This window comes from Cygnus olor, assembly GCF_009769625.2.
Source record: "Cygnus olor isolate bCygOlo1 chromosome W unlocalized genomic scaffold, bCygOlo1.pri.v2 SUPER_W1, whole genome shotgun sequence".
Classification (NCBI taxonomy): domain Eukaryota; kingdom Metazoa; phylum Chordata; class Aves; order Anseriformes; family Anatidae; genus Cygnus; species Cygnus olor.
In genome coordinates this window covers 626,453-643,492 of record NW_024429070.1, presented here as the reverse complement: position 1 = coordinate 643,492, position 17,040 = coordinate 626,453, and the positions used below count along the sequence as shown (strand labels likewise).

The following is a 17,040-nucleotide window of genomic DNA, read 5'->3' as shown; positions in this document are numbered from 1 at the left end:
GATTGCCCTCGGACATCTTATTGGAGCTTCATCACTGTCTACCTGAAAAATCAATATGGCTACTAATCTGAGGACCAAATCAGGGTAGGAATCTTTCTCTTCACATCCCTAATCTGGGCCCCAGGGAGGCAGCAGACCTCCCTATGAAGTGGGTCCTATATGCATATGGGGCCTTCTGTTCCCTTCAGAAGGGAGTCTTCCACTACAACGACCTTTCTGTTTTTCTTGTTGGGAGCTGTTTTAATTGGTTTGACCTGGTGCTTAGGAACATGGTTTAGTGGATGACATTGGTAGTAGGGGGATGGTTGGACCAGATGATCCTGAAGGTCTTTTCCAACCTTAATGATTCTGTGATTGTATGACACCATGCTGAGTGGTGTGGTCGGCTCACTGAGGGGGGGGCATGGTGGACAGAGGGAGCTGGGCAGGCTGAGAGGTGGGGCTGGGCGAGCCTCATGGGGTTCAGCAAGGCCAAGTGCAAGGTCCTGCATCTGGGCGGGGGCAATCCCAAGCACAAATACAGGCTGGGCGGAGAATGCATTGAGAGCAGCCCTGAGGAGAAGGACCTGGGGGTGTTGGTTGATGAAAAGCTCGACATGAGCCTGCAATGTGTACTTGCAGCCCAGAAAGCCAACTGTATCCCAGGCTGCATCAAAAGAAGTATGGACAGCAGGTCAAGGGAGGTGATTGCTCTGCTCTGCTCTCGTGAGACCCCACCTGGAGCACTGCACCCAGCTCTGGGGCCCCCAGCACAAGAAGGACATGGAAGTACTAGAACAAGTTCAGAGGAGGCCACAGAGATGCTCAGAGGGCTGGAGTACCTCTCTTACAAAGAGAGGCTGGGGGAGTTGGGGTTGTTCAGCCTGGAGAAGAGAAGGCTCCAGGGAGACCTTATAGCAGTCTTCCAGTGCCTAAAGAGGGCCTACAGGAAAGCTGGGGAGGGACTCTTTGTCAGGGATTGTAGTGATAGGAAGAGGGGGAATGGCTTTAAACTAAAAGAGGGGAGATTTAGGTTAGACATCAGGAAGAAATTCTTCACTCAGAGGATGGTGAGGCACTAGCACAGGCTACCCAGAGAAGCTGTGGATGCCCCATCCCTTGCAGTGCCCAGGGCCAGGCTGGATGGGGCTTTGGGCAACCTGGTCTGGTGGGAGGTGTCCCTGCCCATGACAGGGGGGCTGGAATTAGGTGGTCTTTAAGGTCCCTCCCAACCCAAACCATTCTGTGATTCTCTGATCATTGGGCTATCAGGCCCAGGTCAGCACATCCAAAGGCTGAGACGCAGCAGGAGGGTTGCATGGGGAGGCATGGCAGGAACATGGCTCCCAGTTGAGACTTGGCCAGCACCAGCCTCCTGGGGCTCCCCACTTTCTCGTAGAACAAGGGGGAGCAGAGGGTGAAGGGAAGGCAGAGCAGTGCTGGTGACCATGGGCAGAACATCACTGGGAACAACCACCAGGGCCTCCACAGAAACAGCAAGTTCAGAGGTGAAGGAGGATATGGTAGAGGGATGTAAATGGTTAAACAGGCCAATCCTATCCAGGAGGCTGGAATGGGGAAAAGTACTGGGTGTGAAAGGGCTCTTTGTCCTGGCAGGAAGGTGAGTGATGCCCAGAAGCTGGGCACTGGGGACGTGCCCTGATAGGGAGGCCAGGCAGGATTGTTTGCAGGGCAGGGTGCTTTGCATGGGGACAGGCTCCAGACAAGAGGTGGTTTTGCCCTCTTGTTCCTTTTACAGCCAGACAAATCCATTTCAGGGAGGTGCTCACCAAACATCAGCTCAACACAGTGATGTGCTGAGGAGAAACCCCAACCTTTGCACTGGGCAAGCTCAGCCAGCCAGGAGAGCACCATCCTTCTCCTCCAGCACGTCCCGGGATGTGACAACCCAATGGAGAATGAGCACTGAGGAACAGAGCAGGGAGTGCCCATGCAAGGGGAGCCCTTTGCTGCATAGTCAAAGGTCTTCAGAGCTCCAAATGTGATTTGGGGGGCCAGGGGGAGGGCAGGAGGCCAGAAACACCTAGGCAGGAAAGAGCTGCACTCTCTCCATCTTTTCCTGAGCTGAGGGACGCAGCAAATAAAGGAAAGCAGATAGGGAAAGCTCTCCCTGTCACTTGCTGGGGTGATGGCCTGGCCCAGTGAGGGGTCAGCGTGAATTAATGTTTCCTGGCCACATGAGGCTGTGCTGCCAGAGCAATATCTGCTGAGTGGTGTGGGACAGCAGGGCTCTGCGCAAGCTTCAGAGGGGCCCGAAGCAGAGGGCAGGGCTAGATCACAGCTTTGGGCATCCCCAGGGAGTCCACCCCTTTTTGGTGACAGTGATGAGACACATCCTGCCACTCTTCTCTTTGTGTTGGAGAAAATACAACAGAACAGGAGGAAACTTCCTGAATGCTCTGGGAATTGGTTGCCTGCCATATTAGTATTTGCTAGTTTATACAGCTGTCCCTCAGGCAGCTGGTAATAGAAAATGCAACTAGTATGCAGGGTGAGCAGCTCTAGACCTGGAGAAGACCCTGGTAAGTAACAGCATGTGCATGTGTGTGGTCATACACTTGTACGCGTGCTCAGGTGGCATCATTAGCACAGGCCATGGAGCAGAGTCAATGGAGAAGTCAAAGACCATGCAACTTCCCCAAGTGCCCAGCAGATAACATAACAGTGGTGGAAGGGGACACGCTAGTAACATCTCTCTGCCGCTGTGCACTTGAGGAGGATGCTCAGTTTGGACTGAGCTTGAGACTTTGAGGTTTCCTGTGCATCCTACGGAATTGCTGTCAGTCCCATCCCAAGGCCAAGGAGGACATCCTTGTGACTGCTGTACCTGCCCCATAGCAAGGCCCCTGCAGAGTGGCCCTGTGTCTCCCAGTGCCTGTACCCACCCACAATGACCAAGCACACCCATCCTTCTTGTCAAACTGCTTTAATATTTGGACATGAAGACAGGACAGAGCCGTTCGGGCTGTGCACAGACAAGACGCCCCTCGAGCCACAGCGTAAGGCTGCAGGGCTTCCCTTCTCAACAGATGTGTGGATTTGGCCAAGATGCAGTTCAGCTGATGACATCCTGAGCGTGCCAGTGGAGTGCACGTGTAGGGTAGGGAAGAGGGGCGGGGGCTCCCCAGGCAGCTCAGAGGTTGTTCAGCTCCAACAAGGTCTGGTCCAGGACCTGGTGGATGCCCACATTCTCCTCTTTGGCACTGGCCAGACTCTCTGTGAACACAAGGGACACCCAGCCAGCCATGAACACAGACATGGCACAAGCATACCCAGGCACAGCCGGACCCATGCACACAGACGGGCAGCTCAGTACGGTACCAGTCCGAGGGGGGGGGGGGGGGGGGGGGGGGTGTGTCCCTGTCTAGCAGCCCCAGCACCAGCAGGGATGAGCCCAGCCCCTCTGCGACCCCTGGGGGTCAGGCAGTCCCTGCTGTTCAGCTTCTCCATCCTCCCACTGCACCAGCCCCACCGTGGTATGGGTACCGCTCCCCAGCCAGCCGCCACCGTGGCCCCATCTCCCCATCCTGCCATCCCCGCTGGCCGCAACGGGCACGTGCACAAACCCTCAGCCAGCAAAAGAGGAGAGCCAGTGCCTGCAGCACGATCCAGGTGCTCCGTGAAGAAGAGGAGTGAGACAGCAGGCCAGGAAGGTGGGCAGAGAGGACAGCAGAGAAGGAGAAGAGCTAATGAGGCTGCAAGGACGAGTTCCGCCAGGCGGCCCGCTGCCAGGGGAGCCTCCTCCGGCGCTGGCTTCCAGATGGCATCTGCCTTCCCTCTAGAGATGAGGATGGGATGAGGGCTCTGCCCACCCGGCACCCTGCAGGGACCCCACTGCGAGGGCATCCTCCCTGCATGGTTTGGGATGCCCAGAGGGAGGGGGAAGCGGCTGGCCACCTGGGACAAGAGGAGGAAGGCAGTGACACAAGCCGCAGCGACACAAGCCACTGTGTCCCTCTCCAGCGGGGCCAGGTTGATGCCAGGGGACAGCCACCATCGTGTGGGCATCCCGGGACATGGCAAAACCCCTCATTCCTCTCTCAAGAAAAAAACATCAGCTCTGCAGGGGCTCCCTGTCCCCCCAAGCAGGGTGATTACCCCAGGGGGGAGAGGGCAGGGGCTCCCAGCCCCAAACCAGCCTGGCCAAAACGGGGCAGGGAGCAGTCGGGGCTGGGGGCATCCTGGGGGCGGAAGCCTGGGCTGGGGCTGGAGCTGTTGCAGCTCAGTTGTTAAGCTCAGTAAGGATGACCCGCAGCTCGTTAGTGAGAACGTGGTTTTTCTCAGCTTCCTGCCGGGAGTGCTCTAGAGAAAACGGAGATGTCAGCGCAGCAAAGGGAAGAGAGAGAGAAAAGCAAGTTAGTGAAGAGACAGTGCTGCCCACAAGAGCCTTCGCTGGGCACCTCACGGCCACCTAGTGGACACTGGGGACCAGTGGGGACGGCAGGAGGAGGCAGCCAGTCCCGGGTACACCAATTCTGAGATGGGGTTGTAGGGCAGGGTAGGATGCTGAGGGAGGAGGAGGAGGATTGGGGACCCATTTAGGGCCAGGAACCGCTGCCAAACAGTAGGGCCAACCCCATTGGCAAGAGCAGGTGATGGAGGAGAGAGGTCAGGGCTGTGAGAGGTTGTTGCGATGTCCAGGAGTGCAGATGGGGAATGGACAGGACCGGGTCTAACCCTATTAAATCAGGCCAAAAGAGTGATGGAGAACATCTTGGAAGGTGGCACAAGATGAGGAAAGCTGTGCTCGAGCGAGCCGGGGGTGGTGGGGGACATCCCCGGGCTGAGGCACAAAGGGGTTCAGCTGCGGCCGTGCGGTCCCTTCGGCCACCTCCCGCCCTCAGCTGCCGGCACCCATGTGAGACAGCAGGAAATGAAGGATGAGAGTGGAGAACCAGAGCAGCATGAAGAAAACAAAGGAGAAACCAAGGAGAGAAAACACTTTATTGAGACCAACTCAGTAACCCAGAGGGACAGAACAGAAAAAAAAGTCATGAAATGCAAACTGAAGAGCGATGTGCAAAGGAAGGAGGGGAGCGGGGAGGGGAGCAGTGGGGCTGGGGGCTGCCTGCCTGGGGCCGGACACCCCCTCAGCCCCCGGGCCAGAGCCCACCCCTCCTCGGAGGTGCTGCTTCTCCTGGACGTGTCCCCCCCCCACACCCTGGGCTCGGTGAGAAGCACCGAGGCTTTGCTGGGGGGATGCGGGATCCCTGGTTCTTGTGCTGCCGGGGGGGGGGGTGGGGGTAGGCTGGAGCAAAGGGCTCCTGGGCACAGCTTCGTCCCCCCCGCAAGCCACCTGTAACCCCGAGGTGCATGGGGGCTGCTCCCCTTTCCCCCAAACACCCCATAGCGCCTACGCCTTGTTTTCCCCCAAAAGAGGGGCACTGCGGGGGCACCCCAGGCCGGCTTCTGTGACCGCCAGCTGCGGGCTAGGAAGGACAGAGAGGGAACAGGGCAGGCAGGAGTAGTGGTGGGGGGGCGGGTAGGCAAGCGGCTGAACTGGGGAGGGGGGAGGCAGGCGGGGGAGGAGTGCCAGTGCCCAGCGGAGGGGCTCAGAGGGAGGTGATGTCGTTAAGTGCATTGTCCAGCTCCTCGCTGATGGCTTTGTACTTCATCTTCTGTGCATACACTTCATCTGCAGGTGGGGGGAGGTGTGGGGGGGGCAGGCGGTGGAGCGGGGATGGGGCAAGTGGCAGAGAGAGAGAGAATGGCGGTGAGCAGGGGACGAGAGCGGCAGGAGCGTGCAGGTACGGCACCGGGCACAGGCAGCATGGATGCAGCTCTATTCCCCACCCGGGGACCCAGCACTCCACCCCCACAGCATCCCAGCGTCCCTCCTGGGGTCCCTGCCCACCCCCTGCACAGGGACCCCTGCCTCAGCTTGCCCATGGGGTGCTTCAGCCTCAACCCAGCCAAGCCCCCCCCGGGGATACGTCCTGTCCCGTTCTCCCTGAGAAAGAGGGGCGCAGGGCAGCAGGGCCATTTTACCTTCTAAGTCATCAATGGTTTTCTCCAGCTTCGCCACAGACCGCTCAGCAAACTCTGCCCGGGTCTCTGCCTGTGGGAGCACAGCAGGAAGAGGCTGAGTGTGATGGGGACATCCCTAAACCCACATCCCAAGCCTGCCCCACACCCCAAAACTGCCCCATCTGCATCTCCTGCACCTGGGCTCCTCGAAGGTGGCGAACACCTGAATTAGCCTCCAAGCTTGGGAGGTGAGAGATTATTTTGCTGCTGCCAGAGTGTGTCCTGTACCCACAGAGACCCAAACCAAGAGCCTTACCTCCTTCAGTTTTTCCCCTAGGAGCTTGATTTCCTCCTCATACTTGTCCTCCTTGGTGGAATACTGCAGGGACAGAGAGGTGCGCCCATGAGCCCCATGGGACACCACTGGTCATCCTTCGCCCCAGCGAGGGAGCCCCATCCCCCCCAGCCCCAAGCACTGTGCCCAGCCCCAGCAGCCCCTACCTTGTCAGCCTGGGCCTCCAGGGACTTCAAGTTGTTGGTGACAATTTTCAGCTCCTCCTCTAGGTCACCACATTTACTATATCCCAAGCAGAGGCCACCAGGCAGGGGAGCGGGGCCGGGGAGGGGGTGATGGAGGAGAGAAGGGGGAGCAGAAAGAGCGGGCGCACGGAAGGAGGAAAGAAAGAGAGAACAAGTTGAGAGAGGAGAAAACTCAGGTAGCGCAGGTGGAGGAGGAGCAGAGCCACCAGGCGTGGGTCCCCTCCTTGTGCCTCTGTGTGTCACCGTGCGTCGCTGCTGCCACTGCTGCCACCGCGCTCCTGCATCCCTCTGAGGAGGAGAGCGGGCACGGAGGAGCGTGCCCAGCCCACGCTGGCTCCACGCCTGCCCACAGCGATAGAAGGAAAGGCAAGGTGAGGGCTGCGGCCGAGGCAGCGGTGCAGAGAGGAGAGAGGTGGCTTGCGTGGCTCGAGAGACAGCGACAAAGAGAGAGGGGGCTGCCGCACATAGCCCCATGCCCCTGCCCCAGTACCTCTTCCTCTGAGGCAATGAGGGATTTGAGGGTCTGGTCCATGGTCCGCAGCTCCTCCTCCAGCTGTCTCACTCGGCTGGGGTGGAAAAGGGGTGCCCCGGGGGGGGCCAGCAGAGAGCAGGTCATGGACGTACCGGGGGCCAGCATCCCTCTGCCTCCCCCTCACCCCCAGCTCACCAGCCAGGGAGCACCCCGACAGCTGGGAAGGGCCATCCCTGTCCCCACGTGGACACGCAGCTGCCCCTGGCTTCCACGGACATGGGGCAGGGCTGGCGTGGGACCCTCATGTGTTGCCCACCGGGTGCCCTGCTCACCTCTCCGCAACCTCTGCCCTCTCCTCCGAGCGCTCTAGCTCTCCCTCAAGGACAACCAGCTTGCGGGCGACCTGTTGGTGGCATCAAAAGGCAGGCGTCAGACCCAGCTCGGGGTGCAGGGCTGCAGGGGGGTGGCCCCAGGTGACACTGGGGGTCAGGGCTGGGGAGGGGGGCACATGGGTGCTGGCATACACCTCCTCGTATTTGCGGTCAGCCTCTTCCGCTATGTGCTTGGCCTCCTTCAGCTGCATTTCCTGGAGCTCCATCTTCTCCTCATCTTTCATGGCCCTGTTTTCGATGACCTTCATGCCTCTAAGGAAAGCCAAAGCAAGAAGATTAGGAAAAATTTCTTCAGGGAGAGAGGGGTCAAGCAGTGGAACGGGCTGCCCAGGGAAGTCCCATCTCTGGAGGTATTTAAAAGACGTGTGGACCTGGCACTAAGTTTAATGATGGGACTTGGTATGTCAGTTGGTGGTTGGACTGGTGATCATGAAGGTCTTTTCCACCTAAATGACTCCATGATTCTAAGATGTTATTGCTGTGGGCTGAGGTGGCACCTGCACCTCCTGCCTGCCCCCTATGCTCTGACACTGCCATCCTCCAGCTCTAGCGACATGGGACATTGCCTGGGGATACTGGCACCCACTTGGCCACCCCGTGCAGTAGGGTCATGCCAGTGGTACCCCAGGGATGCTGCTGTGCACAATTAAAGTAGCAGAGATGCCCCAAGGCCACCCTGGGGCCATGTCCCAGAGCAATGAGATGTGGCCATGGTGCCTCTCAACCAGGCAGGTCCCCAACTCATCACCCAGGGCGGGGGGGAAGATGTGTGCAGTCCAGGAAGAGCTGGCCACAACCTCTGCAAAAGCAGCCTGCAGGCCAGCAACCTTTAGGAAATGTTAGGAAAAATCCAGTGGCAAAGCCTTTCCTCACTCAGGGGTGATGCCCACAGACAGGGACACCTGAGGTGGGACACGCAGCGATCGCATCCCACTTGGCCTTTCTCCTCTTGCTCAGGTGCTGCTGCTCAAACTGCTCTTTGCCAATCGAGGCCAGCTGCAAATTGCCAATTGCTCACACAATTGTCAGGAAGGTGGTGATGCATCTGGGTGCTTACCATGATACCCTTGCACCCTCACCTGCATGGCTCCTGTCCAGGAAACGTGTGTGCCACAAGCAGGCACCTCATCAGAGGATGGGCCAATGCACCGTATGTGCTCCGCAGTGCTTTCCTGAATTAGGCCGTTTCATTCCCCAGGGCCAACCTCAGTTCCTGGGCACAGGAGTCCCCTCCTGGGCTTTGCTCAGCCCTTGAGCAAAGGAGTCAGCTCTGGGGCAGGAGACCAGCTCCAAGCACTCTCTGGCTTTCGCCTGATATTTGAATAGGCATCCAATCACATTTTTAAGGATTTTATGGGTGGCCTGGAAATTTCAAAGTATGCAAAGATCACCCATAGCATGGGGCGGGGGGGGGTGGGTTGGACTCTGTGTTGTCCTCTCGTCCTTTGCAGTCTGCAGGAAACTAACACAAGCCCCATGAGGTCAGTTCATCAGTTCAATTTTAAGGCTCCCCAAGCCCTTCTGCAAAGACAAGGGGTCCTGCCTGCAATCAAGGGTGACCTGAGGCAACCCTGTCTGTCGTCATTCCCCCCCCCCCCATCACACCTCTCGCTCTCATCCGCTGCCTTCTCAGCCTCCTCCAGCTTCTGCAGGGCGGTGGCCAGGCGCTCCTGGGCCCGGTCCAGCTCCTCCTCCACCAGCTGGATGCGGCGGTTCAGAGAAGCCACCTCAGCTTCAGCCTGTGGAGCAGAAACCCCTCTGTCACTGCCCATCCCCACTCATTTTCAGCAGTTGCTTTTGCATTTGCTAGCTAGAGCACCCCTTCGTACCATGTTGCGTTCCCACCAGCGCTCGCCCGGCTGGGGCACACACCCCATCACCCTTCCATGAGGACAATGGGGCTTTCCCCATCCCTAGCACCTCGTTTGATGCCACAAAACTCTGTCCTGAGTTTGGCATGTGCAGCCCCTGCACCACATCCTCGTGCCCCCTGCCCCAGCCCCGGAGATGGAAGAGACACGCTGAATGGGTTGGATGGCCAGGGTGGCCGTGCCATCACAGGGATGGTGTTTGGGGTTTGCAGAGCAGTGAGTAAAGGAGGAGGAATGCCCTGTGCAGATTCGCTCCCAAAAAGGAGATGGGAGCCACTTGTGGATTTCCTGTTTACAGAGGCAGCAGCAGAGCCAAATGGCTGGGATGCCCTCCCTGGCCCCACACCGCCGAGCCCCACTGCACCATGGGGCTGCTTGGAGCCCCTGTGCCCCCCCCCCCCCGATTTACAGCCTGGCACCAGGGGCAATGGAGCAAGTTGCCCTCGGCGGGCTGGATCCTGGCCAAGCCAAAGCCTCTGGCTGGCGGGACAGGGTCCCATCTGCCATCTGCCCCCCCCGCCCCCTCCACTACCCTCCTCCCTGTTCCCAGGTTCCCCGTGCACGAGGCCGGGAGCCGGGCAGGCCGGGAGCAGTGGCCCTGGCCCCCTGCCAGCCCCTCGATGCCTGACCCTGCACTCTTTCCATTTGCTAAGGCCTCCTGCTCCATCACCACTGGGAAACGCTGCCTCAGCAGCTCCTGGCCCCACTCCCCACGGGGGGGGCTGCTGGAAGGAGGGGGGGTGGGAAGAAAAAAACCCTGGGGTGCAAAGGGATGAGCAGCAGTGAGAGCACCAAGGGGCAGACAGCAGCCCAGGGGATCATGCCTCCTGCTTATTCATGGGCTGGAGCAGGCCTGGCCTGGCCCTGTGCTCCAGCAGCGGAAGCACCCCTGGGACACGAAGCAGAGGGAGTGGGGAGCCAGGCGGGGATGTCCCCATGCCTGCCACCACAGTCCCCCATAGGGTGTTGGTGGGCACAGACAGCACCTCTACAGATGCTCTGCCTCACCCCAGTGGGGACTTTTCTCCCCGGGATTGACCCCCCCCCCAAAGTGGGTCAGAGCTGCCCGAATGGGCACTCGGAAACGTGCTCACCAGCAGCTCCTGGTGACCTGGAACCCGATTTGCGGCTGCAGGAAGGGGCTGTTTCCTCCCCACACAGTCCCAGTGACAACAGCCCGGGTACCACACCCAGCTCTGCTGCCCCTGATAGCGCAAGGATGTTAAATGAGTGGGGAAAGCATAGGAAAAAGAAACAAAACAAAACAAAAACACACACAAAAACACACAACAAAAAAGCCACACCAGGAACAAGATGCAACCTGGAAATGCCATGCTACCAACATAGAGTGGAAATGTTGGCTGACGGCAGTGTGATGGGGTGGCTTCTCCCTGCCAAGGGACATGCTGGAGAGCAGGGGGCTCTGCTGGGAAGCCAGACCCAGAGCTTGGGCATGGGATTCTCAGCCGTGCCTCAGGGGGGGGGGGGGGGAGACCCTTTTCCAGGGTTTACTGGCCCCAGCCAAGCCAAGGCAGTGAGCTGGCCACTGCCCTGTGCCCTGCCAGCTGAGGAAGCTGCAGCGAGCCCTGTCACAGGAGCATCCCTAGCAAGGCCCATGGGTACCTCCCATGGCACTGGGCAGCCCGCTGGCAGTGGGGACCCTGCCCAGAGCCCCCCACCCCATACCTGCACCCAGGAGGCTCTCATGCACCGGGATGTGCAGCTCGGCTGTGCCATGCCCCCCCCAGCTCTCTGTCCCAGGGGCAGTGAGGATGCCGGTGCCAGATCCCACCCAGGCATGCCATGGAGCAGCTGGGGATCGGCTGCTCATGCTCGTACCAGGGCAGCCAACACCCAGGGGGCCGTACAGCGCTCCGCTCCCTGGTGTCTGGCCCTGAGGGGCTGGCAGCTGTCCAGCCTCCCTTGCAGCAGGGGGGTCCCGGGGGTCCCCAGCCCCAGGAGCCTTACCTGCTCCCGGGCCTGCCGCTCGGCATCGGCCTCCCGCTGCAGGTGCTCGGCGCGCTCCTGCGCCTCATCAGCCACCTGCTGTAGGCTCTGGATCTTCTTCTTGACGGCATCGATGGAGCTGATGCCAGCCATGGCCGTGCGGCCAGCGGGGAGCACAAAGAGTCTGTGCTGCCGAGCCCTTTGTGGGATCCGCCTGGCTTGGGCAGGAAGCGCTAAGGCGGCAGTCGCTCCTGCCGCCCGCCCTGCCTCCATCCCTTCCTGCTCCTCCTCCTGCTGCTGCTGCTGCTGCCATGGCCTGCCAGGACCCAGGCCCGCCACGCTCCCCAGCCAGAGCATGTGGTGCCCCCAGTTGGGGCACATGGGCCCCCCTCAGGCTTGGTCTGCGGCCCCCCACCCCGAAGAGGAGGTACGTGCCCCTCCCCCTCCCCCCCCCCCCCCCCCCCCCCCCCCCCCCGGCAGGACATGCGTCCGCCCCAGGCTGAGGTGACAAGTCCCTCCTCCCGAGAGAAGATGGACGGTGCCTTCTGGGCATGGCACATTGCCCCACTGGGCAGGGTCCATGGCTCCCCACCCCAGCTAGGGTACAGGGTGCCCCCCAGCATAGGGGACATAGCCCCCTTCTGAAACAGGGCACACAGTGCCCCCCAGGCAGGAGTGCATGTCCCCACCAAGCTCCAGCAGACAAGCGGAAAGGAGCTTAGCGAGTCGATTTTGCTGGGGGGACAAGGGTCCGGGGAGTCTGGGGGGGTGCCCTGTGGGCCCCCACAGACAGGGTAGCGGCATACCCATGGGAGCTCCCCAGCCTCTTCACACACCTGCTGCAAAGCCGGGGGGGGAAGAATTTCTGCCCCACAGGTGAGTCAATGAGAGGGATGGGGCAGGCATCCCCCTGGGTACCTGGGCACAGTGTGCCCCCCAGTGTCTCAACCCCTTGGCATGTGCTCCTCTAAGCTGGGACCTGGCTGGCAGCCCCACAGAGACCCCTGGGGCCAGTGCCCCATGGGAGAGGCCAGTCCCCCAGCTCTGCATCTCGGCCACAGCAGATGCCCCGATGCGTTAGGAAGGCATAGCACAGTGGCACTCAATCCTGCCTTAAGGAGCTCTGACAGCTCCCAGGCAGCCCTGACCTCACTTCACACCTGCCTCCAGGGACGCCGATTCCTGGGCTGTTCCCGCTGGCTGCCATGGGGTCTGGGGCCACCGTGAGGAGGGCAGCACCCAGACATGCCAGTGGGGGGGGGGGGGGGGGGCCTGTAAGCCCCATGACCCTGGCCAGGTGGCAGCAGCATGGGAGCACGTGGCCTCGTGCTTGGCCCTGGTCCTTTCCCGCTCCCAGCCTGACACTCGGGCACAGAGCGGCACACGGGACACAGGGGTCCCACTGGCTAAGGGGCAAGGGGATCTGGCAGCGGAGGGCAGGCTGGGGGGCAGGCACCCCGGTCCTGCGGCCAGGCTGGGTGCCTCCTGCTGTGGCCCCACCCAGGGATGCAGTCATTTCCCAGCAGTGCCCCGTTCCCTCCCACCGGCTCGGGGAATCACCAAATAAGAGCAAAGTCTCGGCTTGGGAGAGCAACGGGGCGGGAACTTGGTGAAGCCTCCAGGATCATGGCCTGGGAATGGCAGAGCCTGCGTTTCCCTGCACTCAGTGGGTGGCTGGAGACAGGCTGGCCATTGGAGACATGCGGGGCTGGAGGGGCTGTGGGGAATAAACCCTGCTCCAGCTGCTGCATCGGACTTGTGCATTGTCCCTGTGGGCTGTCCCTCTTGGGGGACAAGGAGATGATGGGGCCACAGTGGCCTCATAAAGCTGCTGGGAAGGATCCACAGCTCCATGGAGCTGCTGACCTGGGGCTCTGTCCTGTTCCTCCTCGCCGGAGCAGGGAGCACTTAGCGCTGTCAGCACGTTCATGTCCCCGCCACGGACACTTGATGACTTCCAGGTCTTGCACACAGCACAGCCTGTCCCCATGTATGGCACAGCCAGCCTGCCCTTCCCGATGCTGCAGCAGGGCTCCTTCGCTGCGACCCTGCTCCAGACCCTTCCCTCGAGGGGCCAGAGGCTTCCTGCCCCCATACCTGCCGGGACGGGGGAAACCTGCTCTCCTCACCAAAGCCCGCAGCCTTTCCCCGCCGCTGTGGACCTCTCTCGGTGCCACCGAGCACCCCTGCATCCCCCCCACATCCTGCCAAGCCCCACACCAAGCTCGCCCCATCCCATATGGATCCCATCAGATGGGTACAGACCCCGGCATGGACCCTGGAATGCAGCACAGCCCTCCCTGGCCAGTCCAGCGTGCCTGCCTCTTGCCAAGACAAATGAGCCCTTCCGGAGTATTTCCAATGTTTTAACAACTTGGGTTTGTTTCTAACTTTGGGCAGGCCCAAAGGGTCAGCAAACAGCGCCAGAGTATTTCTCAGGACAAACTTCTCAAAACTCCTGCAAGATGCAGCCTGGCGCTGGCAGGACTCTGGCACCTCGCTGCCCAGAGCTCGGGGGGGCACACAAGCTGGGGACACCCCCTCCTCACCCCAGGAGCTGCTCTGGGGACAGCCACCCCGTCTGTCCCTTTTGGAAACACCAGAAATGATGCAAGGCAGGCACTGGTGGGACTGGGGACACTTAGGGTGGGCTCTCAGGCTGTCTCCTCTTTCCCCCTGGGCCTGCTTCTCTGCTGCCGGTACCTCCTGTGCCCATGGAGGCTGAGGGTCCCTGTGGGGTGGCATGGGGGGGTGGGTCTTGGTCACTCCCCAGGGACTCTAGGCTACCCTGGGGACTTTACTGCCACTGCTTGTCCCTGCCTACTCTTCCCTGTCCTTGGCAGCCACCTTGGAGATTTGACGCATCTCCTCCACTTGGCTCCATAAAACAGCTGGGATTTAATTTTTGGTTCTCAATCCTGAAAAGCCTGGCCGTGCCCCTGCTGGCTGCACTCCCGATGGCTCCCCTTTAGTTTCTACTCCAGTTTCCAGGGTTGGTTTTCATCAGAGAAGGACTGGCTATCAAAAGGAGGATTTATTTATAGGGTGTCAAATACCCTGTGTGGCACCGCGGGTTGTTATACCCCGTTTCTGAATGGCCATGAGGCCATGCACAGCTGTTCCACCCTTCATCCCGGTCAGGCACAAGCCAATTTCAACACCTTCCTAATATCTCCCCGCTGGGATCCATTTCCCAGGAGAAACATCAGTCGTGGCCCTAAATAAAACTCTTCCTGGCCTTTCCCTTCCCAGGGTACAGGGCGACACGTTGGAGCCCAAAAGGACTGTCCTCCCACGAACTCCAAGCATCCTATGCAACCAATGCTCAGCAGCTGGCCACAGGCGAGAGCTTTTCCCGTTTCTCTGCTCTTTTTCACTTTTCTAACACATTTGAGCGACCACTGTGGAGTTTTCCCTACACATGTACTGGCAATGCATGGTGAGGATGCTTGTCCCCGTGAGTTTTGGGGTGCTGGGACTGAGCAGTGCCCCCGTACCGGAGGCACCTGCGTAGGACCTGCCCAGCACCCACTGCCCGGCTCGGTGTCAGCGTGGCAGAGATGGATCCTGCCACCCTTCCCCACCAATGCTTGCCATATAAGGCTCCCCTCTTCCTTCGCTCCCCCCCCAGGGTCCAGTGCCCACACAGAGGAGGGGTTGCCTACATACATCTGTGGCTTTCTTCTCCGCCTGCTCCAGCTTCTCCTGGGCCTCCTTGACGGACTCGGAGTACTTCTCCACCTCATCCTCCGTGCCCTTCAGCTTCTTCTGCAGGCCCTGCTGTTCCTCCTCCAGCTGCGGAAGGGATGGATTATGGGGGCACCCCTGACGCACAGTTGGTCACCCTGGGGCACCCACCTGGCAGGGGACAGTCACCCTCATCCCAGGGTGGCCCAGGCTGGGGGCACAGCAGGAGCAAGTGGACACAATTGCTCTGTCAATTTAGGGGCCACACATCCTTGAGAAGCCCCAGGTCCCTTGGGGCTGGAGCACCCCTGAGCCTGGAGGGGGCAATGGGGTCCTGATTTGAGGACACAGCTGCAGGGGCACCAGGAAGGTCCCCATCTCTGTGTGGTTGAGGTGGGAGCACGCTGTCCCCAGGGGTCTCCCTGGCAGAGGGACAGGGAGTTGGCACTGGGGTGTCCCACCAAGACCCAGCATGTTTTGGAGGTGCTGAGGCCAGGTACAACAGGCTGGGACACTGGTCCCCAGGGCTGGCCACCCAGCAGGGCGAGGTCCCCAGGGCTGGGTGTCCCCAGGGTGGCGGTTCCCAAGGTCAGACACACAGCAGGGCAAGGTCCCTGGGGCCAAACCCCTTTAGGGCAGGGGTCCCCAACAACTTTTTTTTTTTTTTTGGGGGGGGGTCTGTGGGACACCCACCTACCTGCTTGCAGCGGTCCTCCGCCTGCTTCTTGTCAGCCTCCGCCTGTTCAGCTCGGTCGATGGCATTCTCCTTGTCCAGTTTGAGCATCTGCATCTTCTTCTTGATGGCCTCCATGGTGGCAGTGGCAGTGGCGGGGCTTGGGGTGGCGGCGGGGCACGGAGCAGCGGGGGCGGCGGCAGCACCGGCACTGAGCCCCGCGCCCCGCCGCGCCGCCTAAGAGCCGGGGAGGGGCCGCGGCGGGTGGGGGCCTCCCCGGTACCTCCCCCACCGCCCGCCAGCACCTTTTAGGGACAGGCTTCGCCACCGGCCGCGGCACCGAGCGGGACGGGAGAAGGGGGGGTATGGGGGGGAGGCACCCGGTAGGCACCGCCACGGCCCCCGGCACCAGGCACCCGCGGGGGAACCGGGAGAGGGATGCCCCAGTGGCGATGGGCTGAGGACACTCCCGGGGGACAGCGCTGGGGACACCCCGGGGGCTCTGTGCTCTGGGGACACACACGGGCTGTGACACCCCACAGGCACTGCTTCCTGGGGCCGCAGGGACACTCCTTGGGCTGTGAACGCAGTGGGGAACACCCAAGGACTGTCGTGATGCTGCTGTGCCCCAGGGTCCCCTGGGTTGTCTGTGCCCCCCCCCCATCTCCCCTGCAGGACACCATGCTACCAGCACTGCAGCCCCTTTGCTGCAGTTCCATGCCCTGGGGGTCCCCCAAAGCTTCCCCTCCCAGACATCCCACCCCCTAAACTCACAGGGGTTTGCTCTATCCTAAGAAGATCCCTGCTCCAGTAACGGTACTGTTTCCCAGGACCAGTCCCATTGCTTGCCCGGGCCTGTCCCCATCCCCCTGCCACCCCCCAGGGCCAGCGATGGGCACAGGGATGCTCTGTGAAGATGGCCACAGTGGGAACCCCAGCATCGCCCCTGCACCAGGCAGGCTTTTCCCAGCACAGCTATCCTAGGACACTCCCCCACACTGCTCTGGCATCCACATGAGACCTGGCAGTAAAACACAGGGAAAATCCTTTGGGAGAGAAGGGAGCTGAGCGACAACCTCCCCATCCCATTCCTGCATCACAAGGCAGGGGCCCTGGTTCCACGCGGGTGCCCCAGTGTGCCCTGACATCGCTGCCACCTCGTGCCCAGGTGCCATCGTCTTCAGCATGCAGGGACAGCCAGCACCTACGTGTCCCATAGGCTGGTGTTTTGGGAGGACACGGGGCATGCGGGCTGCCCCACTCCTTCTGCTCTAAATAAACTACATTCCACAGGCAAAAAAAAATGCAAACCCTTCAGATCCTGGCTCCTCCAAAAATATCCCGTGGTTTAATGCCACTCGTAAATGCTTCTGGCGCATTCCCAGCTGCAGGGTGGGCTCTGGGCCTGGGAGGCCACAGGAGATGAGGGGCTGGGCTGGGCTGGGCTGGAGCAGGGCGAGGGGGGCATGTGAGCTCCCCAGCCCATTGCCC

The 17,040-nt window shown here is 60.8% G+C and overlaps 1 protein-coding gene across 6 annotated transcripts; it reads right to left on the bottom strand.

Annotated features, from left to right (window-relative positions):
* Positions 1 to 2,910: 2,910 nt before the first annotated feature.
* Positions 2,911 to 15,795, bottom strand: TPM2 (tropomyosin 2). 6 transcript variants are annotated; one of them, XM_040543186.1, is made up of 9 exons: positions 15,574 to 15,795; positions 14,859 to 14,984; positions 8,977 to 9,110; positions 7,506 to 7,623; positions 7,312 to 7,382; positions 6,998 to 7,073; positions 6,284 to 6,346; positions 5,989 to 6,058; positions 2,911 to 3,216 (listed from the first exon to the last, which is right to left on the bottom strand). In XM_040543186.1, the coding sequence occupies exons 1-9, from the start codon at positions 15,685 to 15,687 to the stop codon at positions 3,134 to 3,136; spliced, it is 855 nt and encodes a 284-aa protein (XP_040399120.1). In that variant the 5' UTR covers positions 15,688 to 15,795; the 3' UTR covers positions 2,911 to 3,133. The 6 variants fall into 6 exon arrangements, with proteins under 6 accessions (XP_040399120.1, XP_040399118.1, XP_040399122.1 ...); XM_040543188.1 differs by lacking the exon at positions 2,911 to 3,216 and adding an exon at positions 4,208 to 4,302 and having other exon boundaries at positions 15,574 to 15,778; XM_040543187.1 differs by lacking the exon at positions 2,911 to 3,216 and adding an exon at positions 5,538 to 5,635 and having other exon boundaries at positions 15,574 to 15,778.
* Positions 15,796 to 17,040: the final 1,245 nt, after the last annotated feature.

Bases quoted from the DNA above. Each gene is read 5' to 3' on its own strand.
- TPM2 (XM_040543184.1), bottom strand. From the start codon at position 11,570: ATGTGCCCCAACTGGGGGCACCACATGCTCTGGCTGGGGAGCGTGGCG. The intron at 6,347-6,997 runs GTACTGGGGCAG...CTGTCCCTGCAG, and splicing joins TCATTGCCTCAGAGGAAGAG to TATTCCACCAAGGAGGACAA. The intron at 6,059-6,283 runs GTAAGGCTCTTG...GTGCTCCCACAG, and splicing joins TAGGGGAAAAACTGAAGGAG to GCAGAGACCCGGGCAGAGTT.